This window comes from Phaseolus vulgaris, chromosome 4 (genome assembly GCF_000499845.2).
Source record: "Phaseolus vulgaris cultivar G19833 chromosome 4, P. vulgaris v2.0, whole genome shotgun sequence".
Lineage (NCBI taxonomy): Eukaryota > Viridiplantae > Streptophyta > Magnoliopsida > Fabales > Fabaceae > Phaseolus > Phaseolus vulgaris.
In genome coordinates this window covers 23,532,582-23,549,538 of record NC_023756.2, presented here as the reverse complement: position 1 = coordinate 23,549,538, position 16,957 = coordinate 23,532,582, and the positions used below count along the sequence as shown (strand labels likewise).

General features: G+C 43.3%; 1 protein-coding gene across 1 annotated transcript; it reads left to right on the top strand.

The window, feature by feature from the left end:
- The first annotated feature begins 1,824 nt into the window (after positions 1-1,824).
- Positions 1,825-16,368, top strand: LOC137838502 (uncharacterized mitochondrial protein AtMg00810-like). Its single transcript, XM_068647747.1, has 2 exons — positions 1,825-2,044; positions 15,521-16,368. The coding sequence occupies exons 1-2, from the start codon at positions 1,825-1,827 to the stop codon at positions 16,366-16,368; spliced, it is 1,068 nt and encodes a 355-aa protein (XP_068503848.1).
- The last annotated feature ends 589 nt before the right edge of the window (positions 16,369-16,957 follow it).

The following is a 16,957-nucleotide window of genomic DNA, read 5'->3' as shown; positions in this document are numbered from 1 at the left end:
GCACTTCCCCTCCTCACCTACTCCGATACTCAAAGGTACGGTTTTTTCCACCCTTGCTGACTCTCCCTCTTTACTGCATTACTATGATGTATGGATGAACTGCCTGAGACTGTTTACTTTCTTGTATGCTCGTGTTGTTCTTGTGCTTCTCTGTTTTCCCCTCGTTCTTCTTTTTCTCGCGTGGGTAGGGTTTGCCTAGGGTTTCTCTTTTTCCCCCTGTTTCTTCCTCAAACCCGCTGAACCCTTTCTTTTTCTTCATTCTTCAGCTCTTGATCTGATGGCGCGAAACAAGGCCATTGCCGATCCGCCACCCCCCAGGTCCCACTACAAGGAGAAATACCGCTGGGCCTCCGATGAGCTTCTTGCAGAGTGTTCCACCTTGACCTCCATCGAAGACGTTGAAGCCACAGGGGGGACCCCACTCTTTATAACTTCAAAGCCTTCCACAAGACCCATGACTCCCACATCTTCGTTTGCCGTGCAAGGCCGGGGGAGCCCGTTTGTGTAGATGAAAGGGCCACTTGGGGAAGCCCTTTCTTCTTCGTCTACCAAATGGTAATTAAACGAGTGGGTCTACGCCTTCCTCTCACTCCCTTCGAAAGGGAGTTGCTTACTGAAATCAACACTGCCCCTGCCCAGCTTCACCCCAACAACTGGGCCTTCGTGAGGGGTTTCCAAATTCTCTGTGGGTATCTGGGCATCCCTTCCTCTGTGGACGTCTTTCTTCACTTTTTCGAGGTGAAGAAACAGGGCAAAAGCCTCTGGATGAGCTTCTCTGGCGTCGCCGGCCGCATCATCCTCACTCTTTTCCAAAACTCGTTCAAGGGGTGGAAAGGAAAGTTCTTCAAGGTGCGCGCCACTAAACACGACCCCACCGCACTGGAGGGCTTTCCCCTGTATTGGTCGGAGAAGCTCGTATCGACTAAGCCCAAGGCTTTGGATGAGCTTGCCTCCGCCGACAGGGAGGTATGCAAGGCCTTGGCTGGGCTCGGGATGGTCTTCGACACCGCCAAGCTCATCGCCAACGAGTTTAATGCTCACGGCCTCTCCACCTATTTTGGTACTTGCTTCTGATTTCACCCACTAGAACTTGCTTGTGCTTTGCTTGGTCTCATTTGAATGTACTTGTATTCTATGAACCGTTGTCGTTATATGAACTTACTTGCATGTGCTTGACTGCTGCTCCCGTTCTGCCTCATCTGAATTAGTCTTTGCTTGGTTATTCTGATTGTCGCAGGTTCGGTAATGGCTTCTTCAAGGCACCTCGCACTTGCCAAGTTTTTGAAGAAAGCAAAGTCCACCAAAGGAGGTGGGGACTTCGTCGCCCTCGACGTGCCGCCCACTACTCCCCCAGTTCCCGTCACTTCCCTACCGACTCCACCATCTTCTCCCCAAACATGCCAAACACCTACCTTTCCTCCTCCCATTGCTACGGTCCCACTGGCCGCGACATCAACACATGCTTCAGCACGCCCTGACAAAGGGAAAAGGGTGCTGGAGATAAACTCTGATAGTGAAGATTCAGATGGCGCCCTGGTCTTCAAAAAGAGGAGACCTGCAAGGGTCCCTACCCTGCCAACCGCGTCTCCCGGTGGCGGGGACTCTCTAAGGGACAACCCTCCAAGCGCTACGTCGCCTTCGCCTCAAGCAGTCTAAGAAGAACAAGATGAAGGGGCCGAGTCGGTTCCTCCGCCGCTACCCTTGCCTGAAGCGGCTGCGACTTCGGGTTCTGCCCCTCCCGCGCCGGCTCCTGCTCCTTCTCCCCGCGAAATACTGATCCCCCACCCCGTCTACAGGCAGTTGGCGCGGGGATTCACTGAGGGGATGTCGCCAGAAAACCCCAATAAGGGAGGAGGCATGCCTTACTACATGGGGGCGTTCCTGGCGGTAGCACTCGATTGGCGCTCCCAGGCCCAGAGTGTTGCCAAGGGGAGGGAGGCCCTCCGAAAACTGAAGCAAGAGATGGAGGTGCTGAAAAAGGTGAAGCAAGCTTGGGGGCATAGGGAGGAAGCCCACCAAGCTTTACTGAAGTTGGTCCAAGAGGGTAAGGAGGGGCTGAAGCATACGCGCATGAGGTTGAACAAGCGTATGCAGATCTGCTAGCCCACCTCACCTCCCACCAAATACAGAATATTGGCCTCTAAGAGGTGGCTCGTGCCTCCGAAGTGCAGCAGAAAAAACTTGAAGAATTGTATGCTGCTCGGGAGCAGAAGCTGTGAGACTGAGGGCGCCCTGGCGGCAAAGGTCGAGGCCTTCGACCTTCTCCATACTGAGGCCTACAAGCTCCAGGTGGGGAAGGAGTTCTTGGACAAACAGCTGGCGTCCAAGGATTCCAGGATCGACGAGCTGGAGAGGAAAAACCAAGAGCTCACCGGCGAGATGGCGGGCGTGTTCGACGAAGGCTTCAAGCAGGCTCTGGTTCAAGCATCTTGAGAGAACCCAGGGATCAACGTCTCGAACTGCGACCCTACCCACCACGTCGTCGATGGGAAAGTTGTGCCTCTTGAACTGGGCAATTGAACTGCAAACCCTCAGCCTCCATCTTTTGCTCTTTAAGTTTTTTCTGCACTTGATAACTTCGTAAATACTTTGAACTATTTGTATTTTGTTGGAACAGTGGGTATTAATTGACATTATCCTTGTCCTTAATCTTCACTTTAACACTTGCATGTTTCTGAAGAATTAAGTGTTGTTTGACTGCTATCTTTACCTTTGTTTTTCATTCTTGTATGCTTCAACTGCTTCGCCTGTACTTCTATCTGTTTCTTTTGCTATACTGGGCGAACTTGTATCTATGGCGCTTAGGTAGCACGTAACCTTCTCTTCTCTTTCTTTTACCCATCACTTCTAACTTTCACCTCGAAACCTGCTCAGCCTTCGTATCTGCGAGGGCTCTGCCTCGTGAAGGCGCTGGCTGCTCCGCCATTGCTCAAATGCAAAAGTTGAACTTGATCTCTTCCGGCTTCATCATCACTCGAGGGTGTGGAGGCTCATCTGTCTACTGTACTGAGTGTCCATGCTCGAGAAGAGACCTGCTCTGGGCCTAAACACTTTGGGACAAAGTCGCGCTTCAGTGCCCACGCCCATGGAGAGGCCTGTCTAACAGCGCCGTCTCGTCCATGGAGTGTCTCAAACACCAAGATAATTTGTCCCTTAACCGTTGGTGCTTGGTGCCCACGCCTGAGGAGAGGCCTATTACAGCAGCGTCGTATCGTCCTCAGGGTGTCTGAAAACACCAAGCACTAGGCGGGCCTGAAGCCTCCCGCGGAGTCACTCCCTCCATGGTCTTTCCTACCCATCGGTATCGGGGAGTAACATTGCTGATGACTGATGACTTCCTTGGCGACGTCTATCTTGGTGGCGTCCTTATCTTGGCGACGTCCCGTCTTGGCAACACCCTTATCTTGGCGACGCCCTGTCTTGGCGATGCCTGGTGTGTTCCGTTGACTTTGGCCTTGACGTTGACTTTGACTCTGGTCAACGCCCGAGGGCGGGAAGTTTGCCTTAGCGAAAGGACTAAGGTCTCGCCCACGCCATATACATGGCATTTTCCATATTGCTGAGGGGACGTTCCCCTGCTCGATTTGATCTTGACATTTTCTGAACTTTTGACAAGATGCTCTCTTCTTCGCCGGCGCGTCGTGCCCTCAGGAACGCTGTCGACACGACGTTCTCTGAGCGAGAAAAAGTGACGCTAAGAGTCGTCCTCCCATCTCCTGACACGTGGCTCAATCGCGTGGTGCCCGATTAGCATTCTTGGCGCTTCGATTGCTACACTTGAGACTTTGAAATCCTGCGCTTCAACCCCTTGTTTCTACTTTGCCATATCCCTTTCATATTGTTCATCTCCCTTCCAACAAACCAACCCTGTATTCTCTCCTTGTCGACTTTTTCCTTCTGCACCACTGCTAAAACCTTCTTCTTCTTTGGCTTTCTAGTTTCTTCACTGACAGCTTGTCCCAACATGTCTACCAATCCTCCTTCCCCTAGAGTCAACCCTAAGGATCTATACGCCTGGGCTTCGCGCGAACTCCTTGACGAGTGTTCTAGCTTACTTTCCGTCAGGGCCCTGAGGGAACATGTGGGGGACCGGAGTACTTACGATCACCGTGCCTTCGCGAAGAGGCATGATGATGATATCACCGTGCTTCCTTGCGCCTTAGGGGAGCCGGTGTGTGGAGACGAGCGGGCTAACGACGGGGTCCCTTTTTTCTACTTTTATCAAGTAGTCTTTAAGAGCGTCGGCGTGAGCCTGCCCTTCGCTAGGTTTGAGAGGGAACTGTTAACGGAAATCAATGCTGCCCCAGCCCAGCTGTACCCTAACAGTTGGGCTTTCGTCAAAGCCTTCGACATACTGTTTGGTTTCCTGGGGTGTGCAGCTTCCGTGGACATCTTCCTTCACTTCTTTGAGGTGAAGAGGCAAAGGAACAACCTTTGGGTGACCCTCAGCAACGTTCCCGGCAGGGTCCTCCTAACCCCCTTCCAGCACTCCTTCACAGGGTGGAAGGGCAAGTTCTTTAAGGTTTGCTGTTCCAACCTCGTGCCTTCCGCCTTGGACGGCTTTCCACTGTACTGGATGAGGGAGACAAGGGCCTTGAAGTCCAGGCCTCTTAAGAGGTTGCCTTCGAACGACCAGGAAGCTTGTCGGATCTTGGCTGGGGCGGGGGGTTTTGACGCTGCCGCCTTGATAAGTCTGGAGTACAACGCTGAGGCCTTGGAGAAATATATATGTACGAGAGATTACCTTAAAACCTCCCTGATGGAAGAGGGCCAAGCACAACCTTTCATGAAAGGCAAGAACGTCCAAGACCAAGCTAGGAGCGTCTAAGACAAGCTAGGAAGCGTCTAGGCCAAGAAGACCAAGCTAGGAAGCGTCTAGGATAAGAAGACCAAGCTAAGAAGCGTCTAGGACAAGCTAGGAGCGTCTAGAACAAGAAGACTTGGATCAAGCTTTGAATGGGAGAGTGGCTTACTAGCACAAATTCCGTGAAGGCCCAACAAGTGTACTTTAGCTTTAATTGGGGTGTAAATAACATAGCCATGTGGACAAATGTTTATTTTTCTGCACATTAGAGTTAAGGAGGAGTTAACCTTGATTAGCAAAGGTTTCTAGAAGCCTTCACTAATCAAGGGACGGTTTTGGTAGCCATGTGAACCCATGTGCACCCATGTGCTCCATGTGCCCATGTGCCTCACATTTACATTTCATTTTGCTCACATTTCATGTGGAATTAGCTTAGGATTTACGGCCTCCTTGGCTTATAAAAGGAGAAGCCATCTCTTGTATTTTTCAAGATTAATGAGAGTAAAGTTATGCTGTCAACATTGTGCCATACTTTGCTTTTCCCTAGTTTCTAGGATCTAATCTTCACCTTCATCACCTACCATAGGGCTGGCCGAACCTCCCTACTTCCATACACTTCATGCACCTTCAAGATCACTATAGCTCCTAGGAGGATCTTGCACATTTACATCCATGGCTTCCGCACCATTTTTCACATGATTCCGAGAAGAGCTCCATGAATTTGCCATCACTCCCATTCTTCACCTTTACTGGGTTTTTGCATGACTTATCTTGTGGTGCCTTCACCATGCTTGTCTCCTTTGGTGCAGGTTCGAAGATAAATCGACAACCAAGGTCGCAGCTGGCCCAGGCGTTGAGGTCCGAGAACGGGGCTTCATCAACATCCCATTGAGACTCCGGAGGCCACTGAAAGGTGGTCTGATTTCTCTTTTCATATGAGTATAGGGCGTGTACATGATTTCCCTTTGTCTAATCTGCAGTTATCACGAACTTTATATGTAACCCTAACTCTTGATCTATACTTTTGGCTTCGTCTAAGCGCTGCCCATTTTATTTTTGCATATTTGCGTCTACTTCTGCTTCCGCTGCCATGCTGCGTGCGTTACCTCCGGCACTCCCCTCCATTGTTTTTAGGAGGGTTTATTTTACCTGTACTGAGTGTCCACGCTTAAGGGGAGGCTTGCTCTGGGTGCCCTTAATGTGTCTAACACTAGGGACAAAGTCGCGCTTTGGTGCCCACGCCCATGGAGAGGTCGGTATAACAGCGTCGTATAGTCCATGGAGTGTCTCAAACACCAAGGCGACTGGTCCCTGGTCCTTTATCTCTTTGGTGCTTGGTGCCCACGCCTGAGGAGAGGCCTGCACGAAATGGGACCTCCTTCCAAAGTCTCTAGATTGTATGAACCATTCCCCTTGGCTTCGGTGATTCTGAAGGGTCCGGTCCATTTGGGAGACAATTTGTTCTCTAGCTCATATGGGTGAGCTTTCCTCATGACTAAGTCACCAACCTGGAATTGCCGGGGCTTCACCTTGGAGCTATACTGTCGCTCCACTCTTCTCTTCACTAACTCAGCCTTTATTCTTGCTTCTTCCCTGGCTTCGTCCAATAAGTCCAGATTCACTCGCCTCTCTTCGTTGGATTCTTCAGCCACAAAATTCTGGTAACGTGGCGAGCTCTCGTGAATCTCGACTGGGCTCATCGCGTCTGACCCATATACTAGACTGAAAGGCGTCTCCATGATGGAAGATTGGGGCGTGGTGTGGTATGCCCATACAATCCTTGGCACTTCTTCTGCCCACACCCCTTTAGCTTTCTCTAGTCTTCTCTTCAGCCCTCTCAGCAAAACTCTATTCGCTGACTCTACTTGCCCATTTGTCTGGGGGTGTTCAACTGATGCGAACACCTGCTTGATGCCTACCTCTGCGCACAGGTTTCTCAACTGTTGGCTTGCAAACTGGGTGCCATTGTCGGATACCAGCCGCCTAGGCACGCCGAAACGACACACGATGTTCTTCCAAACAAAGTGCTGCACCTTGTGCGCAGTGACCTGGGCCACGGGCTCCGCCTCTATCCACTTGGTGAAGTATTCAATGGCGACGATCAGGTACTTCATCTGCCTTATCGCCAAGGGGAACGGGCCTAGGATGTCGATTCCCCACGTATGAAAGGGCCATGGACTATATATGGATCTCAGCTCCTCTGGCGGCGCCTTGTGCCAATCAGCGTGCCTCTGACACTGCTTGCAACACTGGGCGTGCCGCACGCAATCCTCTTTCACTGTTGGCCAGTAGAAACCTGCGCGTACCACTTTAGAAGCTAAAGACCTTCCTCCCACGTGGCTCCCACAGATACCTTCGTGGAGTTCCGCCATTATCCTGGTGCACTCGTCGCCGCTTACGCACGTCAGGATAGGGTGTGTGAACCCGTGTCTGAACAATACCCCGTCTACCAGGGTATATCTTGCGGTGTTCCTCTTAATCTTCTTGCCCTCCTCTGGTTCCACTTGGTTAAGTTAATCTCCAGTGGGGATTTTCCTTAGGTTTTCTCTTTTAAATTCCTAAAATCTCAATCTAAGTAAAGTGTCACACCAAAAATGAACAATCCTAAAATCAACTCACATCATGTGGTTATCAGAGCTTAGGTTTTCTAGATTATTTTGCTTTGAGTTGATTGACGCTTTACATTCTTTATATTCAAGCACCTTAAATTTCTTGTCTTTAAATTCAAGTACCTTTAAATTCTTGTCTTTACATTCTTGCAATTTAATTTTCAACCCTTTATTTTCCTTGCAATTTTCATTAGGCCATTTTATCTTCCATAGCTTTGTTTCAATTTTGGATTGTTATTTTTTGTGTCTTATTGTGTTCTTGCCTTTTGCTTTGAGTCATATGTTCATTAGTGTTCTAGGAGTCCTTACTTTGATTCTACTTACTTGCTTTTAATTTTGAAAGTTTAAAAAGTAATTAGAAACTTGTTTTAGTAGCAGTATATTTAAGTTCTAAACAAAAGAATTCAAGTGTTCAATTATATTGAATCCCAAAGTTTTTATGAAAATTGGAGTTATTGGAAATTACGCATGATTAAAACTATGAACATTTCATTTCCATAAGTCAAAACCTAGTATAAAAAAAGAGAAGAAGTGAAAACACAAATTGTTGTATCAAGTACTGTACTGGACCAGACATCGGATATCGGACATCGACATAGAACATCGGCACCAGTGTGGAGCAGGTCAGCTCGGTAGTCTGGTCAAGATAGTGGGCCACGTAAGTGGACCCCCAAAGATGCGTGGGTTGAAACTTGTATATATGAAAGGCCTAGTTAGCAAGAAAGTGCATGTGGTGTGTATAGTACATTCGGGTCTAGCACAAGCAAATATCCCCTGAAGACACCAAGGCTCAAAGGCGCTATGGTTTTCAGGGGAAATTTGCATGCATGATACGTAAAGGACTAGGGTGCCGACAGTAACAGATGGGCCCCATAATGCTGGTACATTAGTTGGTACCCTTGACGACCATGCTGTTAAGATTGCACACTCCCAAGAGCAAGATTTTATGGAGTTGTTACACTAAGATTTGTAACAACGTAACATAATGCTTCCCATCAAGCCCACTTTCACTCAAGATAGAGTTCTCATGAGAGAAGGGGTTGTTACAATGAAGTAACCTAAAAGGCAATCTATAAAAGGGAGTTGAGATCCCTGGTAAAGGTAAACTGTTTCTAAGAATGAAACTGCTTACCTACTTATTATTTATATAAGCCATGTACTGACTTGATCTTCGGAGTGCAATCAACAAATAGGGCCCCCTCTGTTTGAACGGAACCGACTTCCAACATCCAAAGAAAAGCACATAATCCACCAGAAATAGGAGAAGCCACCGCTTGCCTTTGAAGTAATCGACGACCATGTCAACTGGCAAGAACAAGTACTAAAGAAAAACCTTTTCCAAATTTGGATTCAACTTGATTGGAAAATTGATTTCAACCATTGTGGAATTTTTATCCTTTGCTTTAAAAATTTCTAAAGAAAAAGTTTCATTGTTAAAAGTTTAGTATGTATCTTTGAGTCCTTTTTGTGTGTCTTTTTATTGATTATCTTTCTTTAATTTTTGTTGAATCAAGTGTGTTCAAGCTTTGAAGAATCCAAATCCTTTGAGTTTGATGGAAGGCTGGATGTGCTTGGTGTTGCTGAGGTGTTTTAGAATAGGATCTGGGGTAGATTATAATGTGTAAATCCACTCTTAATTGAATCCAAAGCTAAAGTATTTTCAAAACTTTTTGATTGAAAGTGTTTTTCAAACTAAGTGAAAAACAACCTGTTGTTTTGTGGAAACAACCGATTCTTTTACTCTTAGGTGTTTTGAATAAGGTTGAAAACTGTTTTTGGTGGTTGACTTGTTGTCAAACCAAGACAACCGATTAATTCGCATATTCAACCGGTTGTTTGTTTTCAAATCATAACAAAAAACTGTTTTGTGTGTTGACTGAGCTTTAAATGATTTTGTAACTGAATGCGCTCCTGTTTTAAATGCTTTGACCATTCTTTAAAAGCTATAAATAGTTTGTTCATCTTTTCTAACAAACAAGAACTGAGATTTAATCAATAGAAAAACATATTTGAGTTTTTCACTGATTTAGTTTTTCAAGAGTTAAAGATTGCTTTAAGCTTGCTTTGATCAAGAGAGAGAGAGGAATGGGATTTCATTTGTATTGATTTCAGTTCATGCTGTAACAAGTGTAATCCTTCTATACTTTGTGTAAACTCTGGTGTGTTAGGCCAAGAAGTTTTGTGTGCTCTTGAGGTTTTCAAGATCAACATTCTTGGTGGTGTATGTGCTGAGCCAAAGGAACTGTGTTTCTTGAGGGGATCAAGGTCACTTCTTTGGTTGTGTGTAAGTAATCTAGGTTTGGTTACTTAGTGGATTCCCTAGTGGTTTCTGGGAAGACTAGATGTAGCTCTTGGTTTAAGAGTGAACCAGTATAAACTATGTGTGCAATCTCTCTTCCTTAAACTCTTTAAATTTCAGTTTGTATATTTTTCAACTAGTATAAATAACCGATTGTTTCTGCGAAACAACCGGTTGTTTTTCTGGTTCTGTATTAAATTGCTTTGTGTTTTTGGCTAACTGGATTCTGAATCAAGTTTTCTCAAAGGAATTTCATTCTAGAGTAAAAAGTTTGCGAAAACACTCTTTAAACCATTCACCCCCTCTAGTTTAAAACCATACATTCTAACAATTGGCATCAAGAGCTTGGTACTTGAAAAATACTCAAGTTTGATCCGAAAATCTTTTTCAAATGGCTGGAAAACTATCTTTGGACCCAGGTACCCAGGTCGAGGTCAGCCGGCTTCGCGTGAAGAAAGAGGCTCTGGAGAAACAAGTGGCCTCTGGAGGCGCCACCATTGAGGAACTGGAGAAGGAGAAAAAGTCCCTTATCCAGGAGATGGCGGGTACCTTCGAGGAGGGGTTCCAAGAGGCCCTAACCCAGGCGTCCTGCGAGAATCCTGGCGTCAACCTGTCGAACTGCGACCCCACACACCATGTTGTTGACGGGAAGGTCGTGCCGATGGACTTGAACGACTGAACCGCTGCTTCTCATCCGCCACCTTCCTCTTCAAGCTCAACTCTTCATTCTTTACCTTCGTTTTTTGATTTTATCTGTCAAAACTTGTAATTCTTTGAACTATTTGTACTCTTGTCACTGATTTAGGATGTCCGTATGGTTGCATTTATTTCTCTGCCACATACGATTCTGTCTATGCGATCTCATTCTCTTTTCCCTCCACACGCTTCGACTATTTTATCCGTGTTCTGCCCATTTCTTTCACTTCGTTGGGCGGTTTGGTATGATCGGGAAAGGTTGCGCGCCAACCCTCACGCCCATGGAGAGGCTCACTTAGTGAAGCCGTATCGTCCTCGAGACGTCTCTGATACCGAAAGGTCTTTTCCTTGATCTCTAACGCTCGGCGCCCACGCCTAAGGAGAGGCCTGCTAGAGCAGCACCGTATCGTCCCGGGTGTCTAAAACGCCGAGTGCCGTGGGGGGGTCTGTTCCCTCCATGGTCTTTCCTTCCCATAGGTATCGGGGAACACCCTGCCAGTGACTCGCTGGCACTCGGCGGTCTCGCCTACCTCCACAGTCTTTCCTACCTGTGGGTATCGGGGAGGCGACACCGTGATTGCCTTGCTTTTACACTGTTTGATCTGGCGATGCCCTGGTTGGGCGACGCCTCCACCCAGGCGACGCCTTGCCTTGGCGACGCCTTGTCCTGCCTTGGCGACGCTTCCTCTTGGCGTCTCTACACCTGGGCGACACCTTGAGTTGACTTTGACTTTCCAGTCGTTGACTTTGACTCTCCAGTCGTTGACTTTGACCTTGACTTAGTCAACGCCCTGATACGCGACGGTACAGTGCTTCCTTTGTAAAATTCAGATTTGAATTTATCTAAAGAAACTATACTCAAAATTGGAGTGAGCATTGGAGAGCTTTTGAGCCTTCTTCTCTAGTCTTATCTTGAAGGATCATGGTTTCCTCAAGTGGCGGCTTGCACACTCATCTAGGAGCATCCATACTTCTAGTGGCGTGATCATCCAACCATTCTTCCATCTTCATGAGCATTCTCTTCTCCTTCCTTTCTTATCTTGTTAATTTCCTTGTCTTAGCTTGTTTCCTAGTTGTTTTGGTTCGACAATTTCAGCTTGTTTTGTGTAGCTATGGTTCATTTGTGTTCTTGGCTGTTTTTCATCTTTTCTTCTTCAATTCCAGCAATTTTATTCGGTTCCTTACTGTTTTGTGTTGTTAATTAGTGTTTTTGCCTTTCATCCATCTCTTTTGGTTCAATTTGACAATATGTGGAACATCCAAATGAGTTTGGGATTTGGTACTAGTTTTTGGTGAGTTCTTGTCTTAGAACAATGATCCAACTCTAAGAAAAGTGCCTCAATAATGTCCAGCTCAAGGTGATTCCTAAGAATGTCAAGAATCATTCTCTATATGGCTAGTGGAATCACATCATGTGGTATCATGAGTCTTAGGTTCTTCTTGTTTAATTGTTGAGTTGTGTGCACTTTAATTTCAAGAGCTCTTTAATTTTCTTGCAATTTAAGTTTCTATTTTAAGTGTTAATTGAGTTTCCTTGCTGTTTTTCTTTTGTTACACCAAGTGCTTGTGAAAAGGTTTATGGCTCTCATTATTCATATGAGTATGGTTGCTCTTTTGGAATGGTATTCTCCTTCCTAGAGTTTACCTTAAGCTTCCTTTCACTTGTTGTTATTTTTTGTAATATGTCTTTCAATTTTGTAATCATGTCAAGTTTTGTCTTAGTCATGTTATTCCATAATTGTCATTACTTCTAGTAGTACTTTTATTGTTTTTTATTGTTTCTTGCTTTAGTGTCATATAATTTTCTGAATTGATATTGATCCTTTGTGCATTTTCTTTTTAGAATTGAGTTCATACTTGTACAAGTTCCAATACATCATTTTCCATTATGTCTTTGCTAGTTCATAATTCTGTTTTTTGTTCCTATTAGGATTCCTCTGTTTCTAAAAAAAAGTGCTTACTGTTTTTCCTTATTGCAATTGATTTACTCACTGGAAAATTATGAAATTCTGGATTTGTGATATTCAAAGTGTTATAAAAGAGTAGAAAAAAGAATCATTCAAAAATTCAAAGTACACAAAAAATGATAAATAAAATAAAAAAAGTGTACAATTCTGCCGAAAAGAATACGATAATCTGGCAGCGATTTTAAAATATTTATCTCAATTAATTGGCTTACTGTTTTTAATTTATTCCAGTGCCATTATTGAGTTAACATCTTGAAGTTTATGTGGTTTAAATTTCATAATCCAGTTCGCTCTACATCATTCCAGTTAAATCAGTGAATATCAAGCACAGTTTGCATAAAAAAAAAATTTCCAGTAGCTAATTTTTTTGTTTTTTCTTCATCTACTCTAGTGCTTTTCCTTAAGTATTCTTTTGTGTTCCTACTTTCTCATTGAGTTCTTTATTTTCTTGATTGTCTTTCATTCCTTACTCTTTGAGTTTGTCTTACATATAGTATTCCTTTTGCAATTACCTTTCTTTGCTTATATACCTTTTCTTGTTTGTCTTTATTGTTTCATTGGTTTTGTGGTGGTTGCCTTTGAGATTGGTGTGTTTGCTTTGACATCTTTCATTTGAGGATTCCAAGACCTCAAGATCAGATTGGTGCAAGGACATTATTTCTTTGAGAGTGACCTATTTTTCTGCCTCATTTCACTTCGGCATTTTTGCTAGACACACTCACTGTTTTTGCTAATTTTGTTTCTTAACTTGTTTGCTGTTTTTGTGAGTTTGCTGTTTTTCATTTGCAAAATGGCTGGCTATTCAAGTGGTGCATATTACAAGCAGCATTCTCCTTCCAAAGTTTCAGTCCTTGGTGAAGAAGAACATAGAAGAAGGTGGCATCACCATCATTCTCATGAAGAGAGCTATAACCGTGACCAAAGATATCACCGAGTGTTCAACATTGCTTGTAAAAAAGTCCCTAGTTTTAATGGTGATAGTGATCCTAATGTGTATTTATATTGGGAGACTAAGGTTGACCATTATTTTCATGTGTATAAGGTCCAAGATGACGATAAACTTAGGATAGTTTCTTCATCCTTTGTGGGCTATGCCAAAGAATGGTGGCATAAAATTGTAATGGACATTATATATCGCAAGAAACCTCCTGTGGTTTCTTGGAATGCTTTGAAAGAGTGAATACGCGCGAGGTTTGTTCCTCCTTCTAGGAAGGAACACTTGTTGAAGTTCCAAAGGCTTCCTCAAGAACATAGGATGGTAGAAGAATACATTAAAGATTTTGAAACAACTTTGACTAAAATGAATATGCATGCTAATGAAGAGTCAAAGCTAAAATGGTTTGTACGTGGTTTGAGAAGAGATATTAGAGAAATTATAGAATTAAATGAGTACTCTTCTTTAAAGAAAGTGTTTCGCCAAGCCATCAAGGTAGAATCCTATCTTTTGAAAACAACTTTCAAAAATACTCATGATTATAATTTCTACAACTCTTCTAGGAAGGATGCCAACAAAATGTCTACTCAAAATTGTCCTTCCAATTTTTCCAAACAAACCATGTTTCCAAAGAAAGTTTCTACTACAAATCCTTCTAATCCTAAGTCACCTACCCAACCTTCAAATATCAAATGTTTTAAATGTTTAGGTTTTGGGCACATAGCTCTTCATTGTCCAGAAAAGCAAATCTTAATGATAAAAAAGGTAAAACAAGACCTACCTCACCCACCTACCACAAGTAAAAAAGAAAAAGACAAAGAAGGCCAAGTTGACATGGATCTAATCCTTCACCTCCAAGGTGTTTTCCTTCCTTATCTTTTTCCTTACCCAAGGTTCCTATTTCACCACCATCTTGGTTAAAAACTGTTAGGGATAATTTGTTCATACCTCCTAAAGGTTGTCACCATTTAAGAGGTCTTTTTCCAAAACATCACATCGTTCCCAAACAAATTTTTCCAACTTCGTCGATTTATAGAACCTCCTTTTCTGAAATCCCATTATTTACAAATGCTAAGTCATGTTTACATTTTTCTTCCACTTTTAATTGTAAAACTAAACTGACTTTGTTATATGCAGGGATTCAGAATTCGTGGACGAATTCTCTCCAACTCGAGGAGTATGATGAGAATCAAATAAATGAGGCTTTTATTAATGGATGAAGACGACATCCACCCTCACATTTGAAGTTCTTCCTTCTAGTCTTCTCAAAATTAAAAGAAGACATAAAATAAAGATGAGGCCCAAGCCCAAAGCCCAAGCCCAAGCCCAAGAAGGCCAAAGCCCAAAGAGCCCAAGTCCATCCCATGAGGGGCAAGGCCAAGCTTTGAAATACTCTTGTATAGTTTTAGGAGGTGTGGTTATTAAATAAAGGAGTGTGAAAATGTAAAATAAAGTCACATTACCCATGTGACTTAGGAGAGTGGTGTAGGTGTAGTTTTTGGGAGGTGTCATAGTAGAAAAAGGTCACACCTCCCATGTGACTTGTTTTTGGTGGGAATTTCAAATGAGTTTATTTGAAATTTCCCACCTATTTTTCAGCACCTTAGGCTATACATAGAGGTGCTTCCTTTGTAAAATTCATATTTGAATTTATCTAAAGAAACTATACTCAAAATTGGAGTGAGCATTGGAGAGCTTTTGAGCCTTCTTCTCTAGTCTTATCTTGAAGGATCATGGTTTCCTCAAGTGGTGGCTTGCACACTCATCTAGGAGCATCCATACTTTTAGTGGCGTGATCATCCAACCATTCTTCCATCTTCATGAGCAATCTCTTCTCCTTCCTTTCTTATCTTGTTAATTTCCTTGTCTTAGCTTGTTTCCTAGTTGTTTTGGTTTGGCAATTTCAGCTTGTTTTGTGTAGCAATGGTTCATTTGTGTTCTTGGCTGTTTTTCATCTTTTCTTCTTCAATTCCAGCAATTTGATTCGGTTCCTTACTGTTTTGTGTTGTTAATTAGTGTTTTTGCCTTTCATCCATCTCTTTTGGTTCAATTTGACAATATGTGGAACATCCAAATGAGTTTGGGATTTGGTACTAGTTTTTGGTGAGTTCTTGTCTTAGAACAATGATCCAACTCTAAGAAAAGTGTCTCAATAATGTCCAGCTCAAGGTGATTCCTAAGAATGTCAAGAATCATTCTCTATATGGCTAGTGGAATCACATCAACCGGGCTTTGAAGATTATCAATATCCTAATCATGTCTTCAAGCTGAAAAAGGATTTGTATGGGCTGAAACAAGCTCCAAGGCAGTGGTATGAAAGGCTTAAAAACTTCCTTTTGTCACATGGCTATGAAAGGGGAATGATTGACAAGACTCTCTTCATCAAAAAGTCAAATTCTGAAATTATCCTTGTGCAAATCTATGTTGATGACATCATCTTTGGTGCTACACAAGATAATTTGTGTGAAGAATTTGTGGCTGCTATGATGGGACAACTTTCTTTCTTTCTTGGATTGCTGGTCAGGCAAACAAAGGATGGAATCTTTCTATGTAAATCAAAGTATTGTAAAGAAATTCTCAAGAAGTTTGAAATGGAAAGTTGCAAGGAAGCAAGCACACCTATGCCTTCAAGTTGTTATATGGTTGCAGATGCTGCTGGAAAAGGGGTAGATCAAACAAAATATAAAGGTTTGATTGGCTATTTGCTCTATCTCACAGTAAGTAGACCAGACATAATGTTTGCAATATGCCTTTATGCAAGATATCAAGCAAATTCAAAGGAATCCCACTTCAAAGCTGCAAAGAGAATTCTGAAATATCTCAAAGGAACAACAAATGTTGGGTTATGGTATCCTTCTCACTCTCTCATACATTTTATTGGCTATTCAGATTCTGATTTTGCAAGATGCAAGCTGGATAGGAAAAGCACAAGTGGCACTTGTCATCTTCTTGGTTCAAGCCTCATCTCATGCCATAGTAAGAAGCAAGCTTGTGTGGCTCTCTCTACTGCAGAGGCTGAGTACATTGCTACTGGAAGCTGTTGTGCACAAATCCTCTAGCTTAAACAACAACTTGCAGATTTTGGATTGCAAATCAGCAAGGTCCCTTTGATGTGTGACAACACAAGTGGTATAAATCTTACCAAAAATCAGATTCAGCACTCAAGAACTAAGCACATTGAGATTCGCCATCATTTCATAAAGGATCATGTGAGCAATGGAGACTGTGAAGTAAAGTTTATTAAGAAAAAACTGCAACTAGCAAATATCTTCAAAAAACCACTACCAAAAGAGAGGTTCTTCTTTTTGCGGAATGAGTTAGGTATTCTTGACTTTCAAAATCTTTCCTAAATTTGGCTTATAACTGTCATAGTCTATTTGTGAAGACAAATAAGGGGAGAATTGATTGGTTCTTGTGTGTCTTTCTCTGGAAAAAGTGTTTTAAAACTGCTAAAATCTATGATATCATAATTGTTTTTGCTTCTGCTGATAGAAACAACCGATTGTTTGTCTGGTACATTGTTTTCAAAATGTGAAAAACTAACATGCTGTTGTAGGAAACACTGGATTATATATATGTTGTTTTGCAGGTTCTGCTTCAGATTCAAACAAGTCCAACACAAGCAACCAAGGATTTGTCTTCATCAAA

Bases quoted from the DNA above. Each gene is read 5' to 3' on its own strand.
- LOC137838502 (XM_068647747.1), top strand. From the start codon at position 1,825: ATGTCGCCAGAAAACCCCAATAAGGGAGGAGGCATGCCTTACTACATG. The intron at 2,045-15,520 runs GTAAGGAGGGGC...CTATATGGCTAG, and splicing joins ACTGAAGTTGGTCCAAGAGG to TGGAATCACATCAACCGGGC.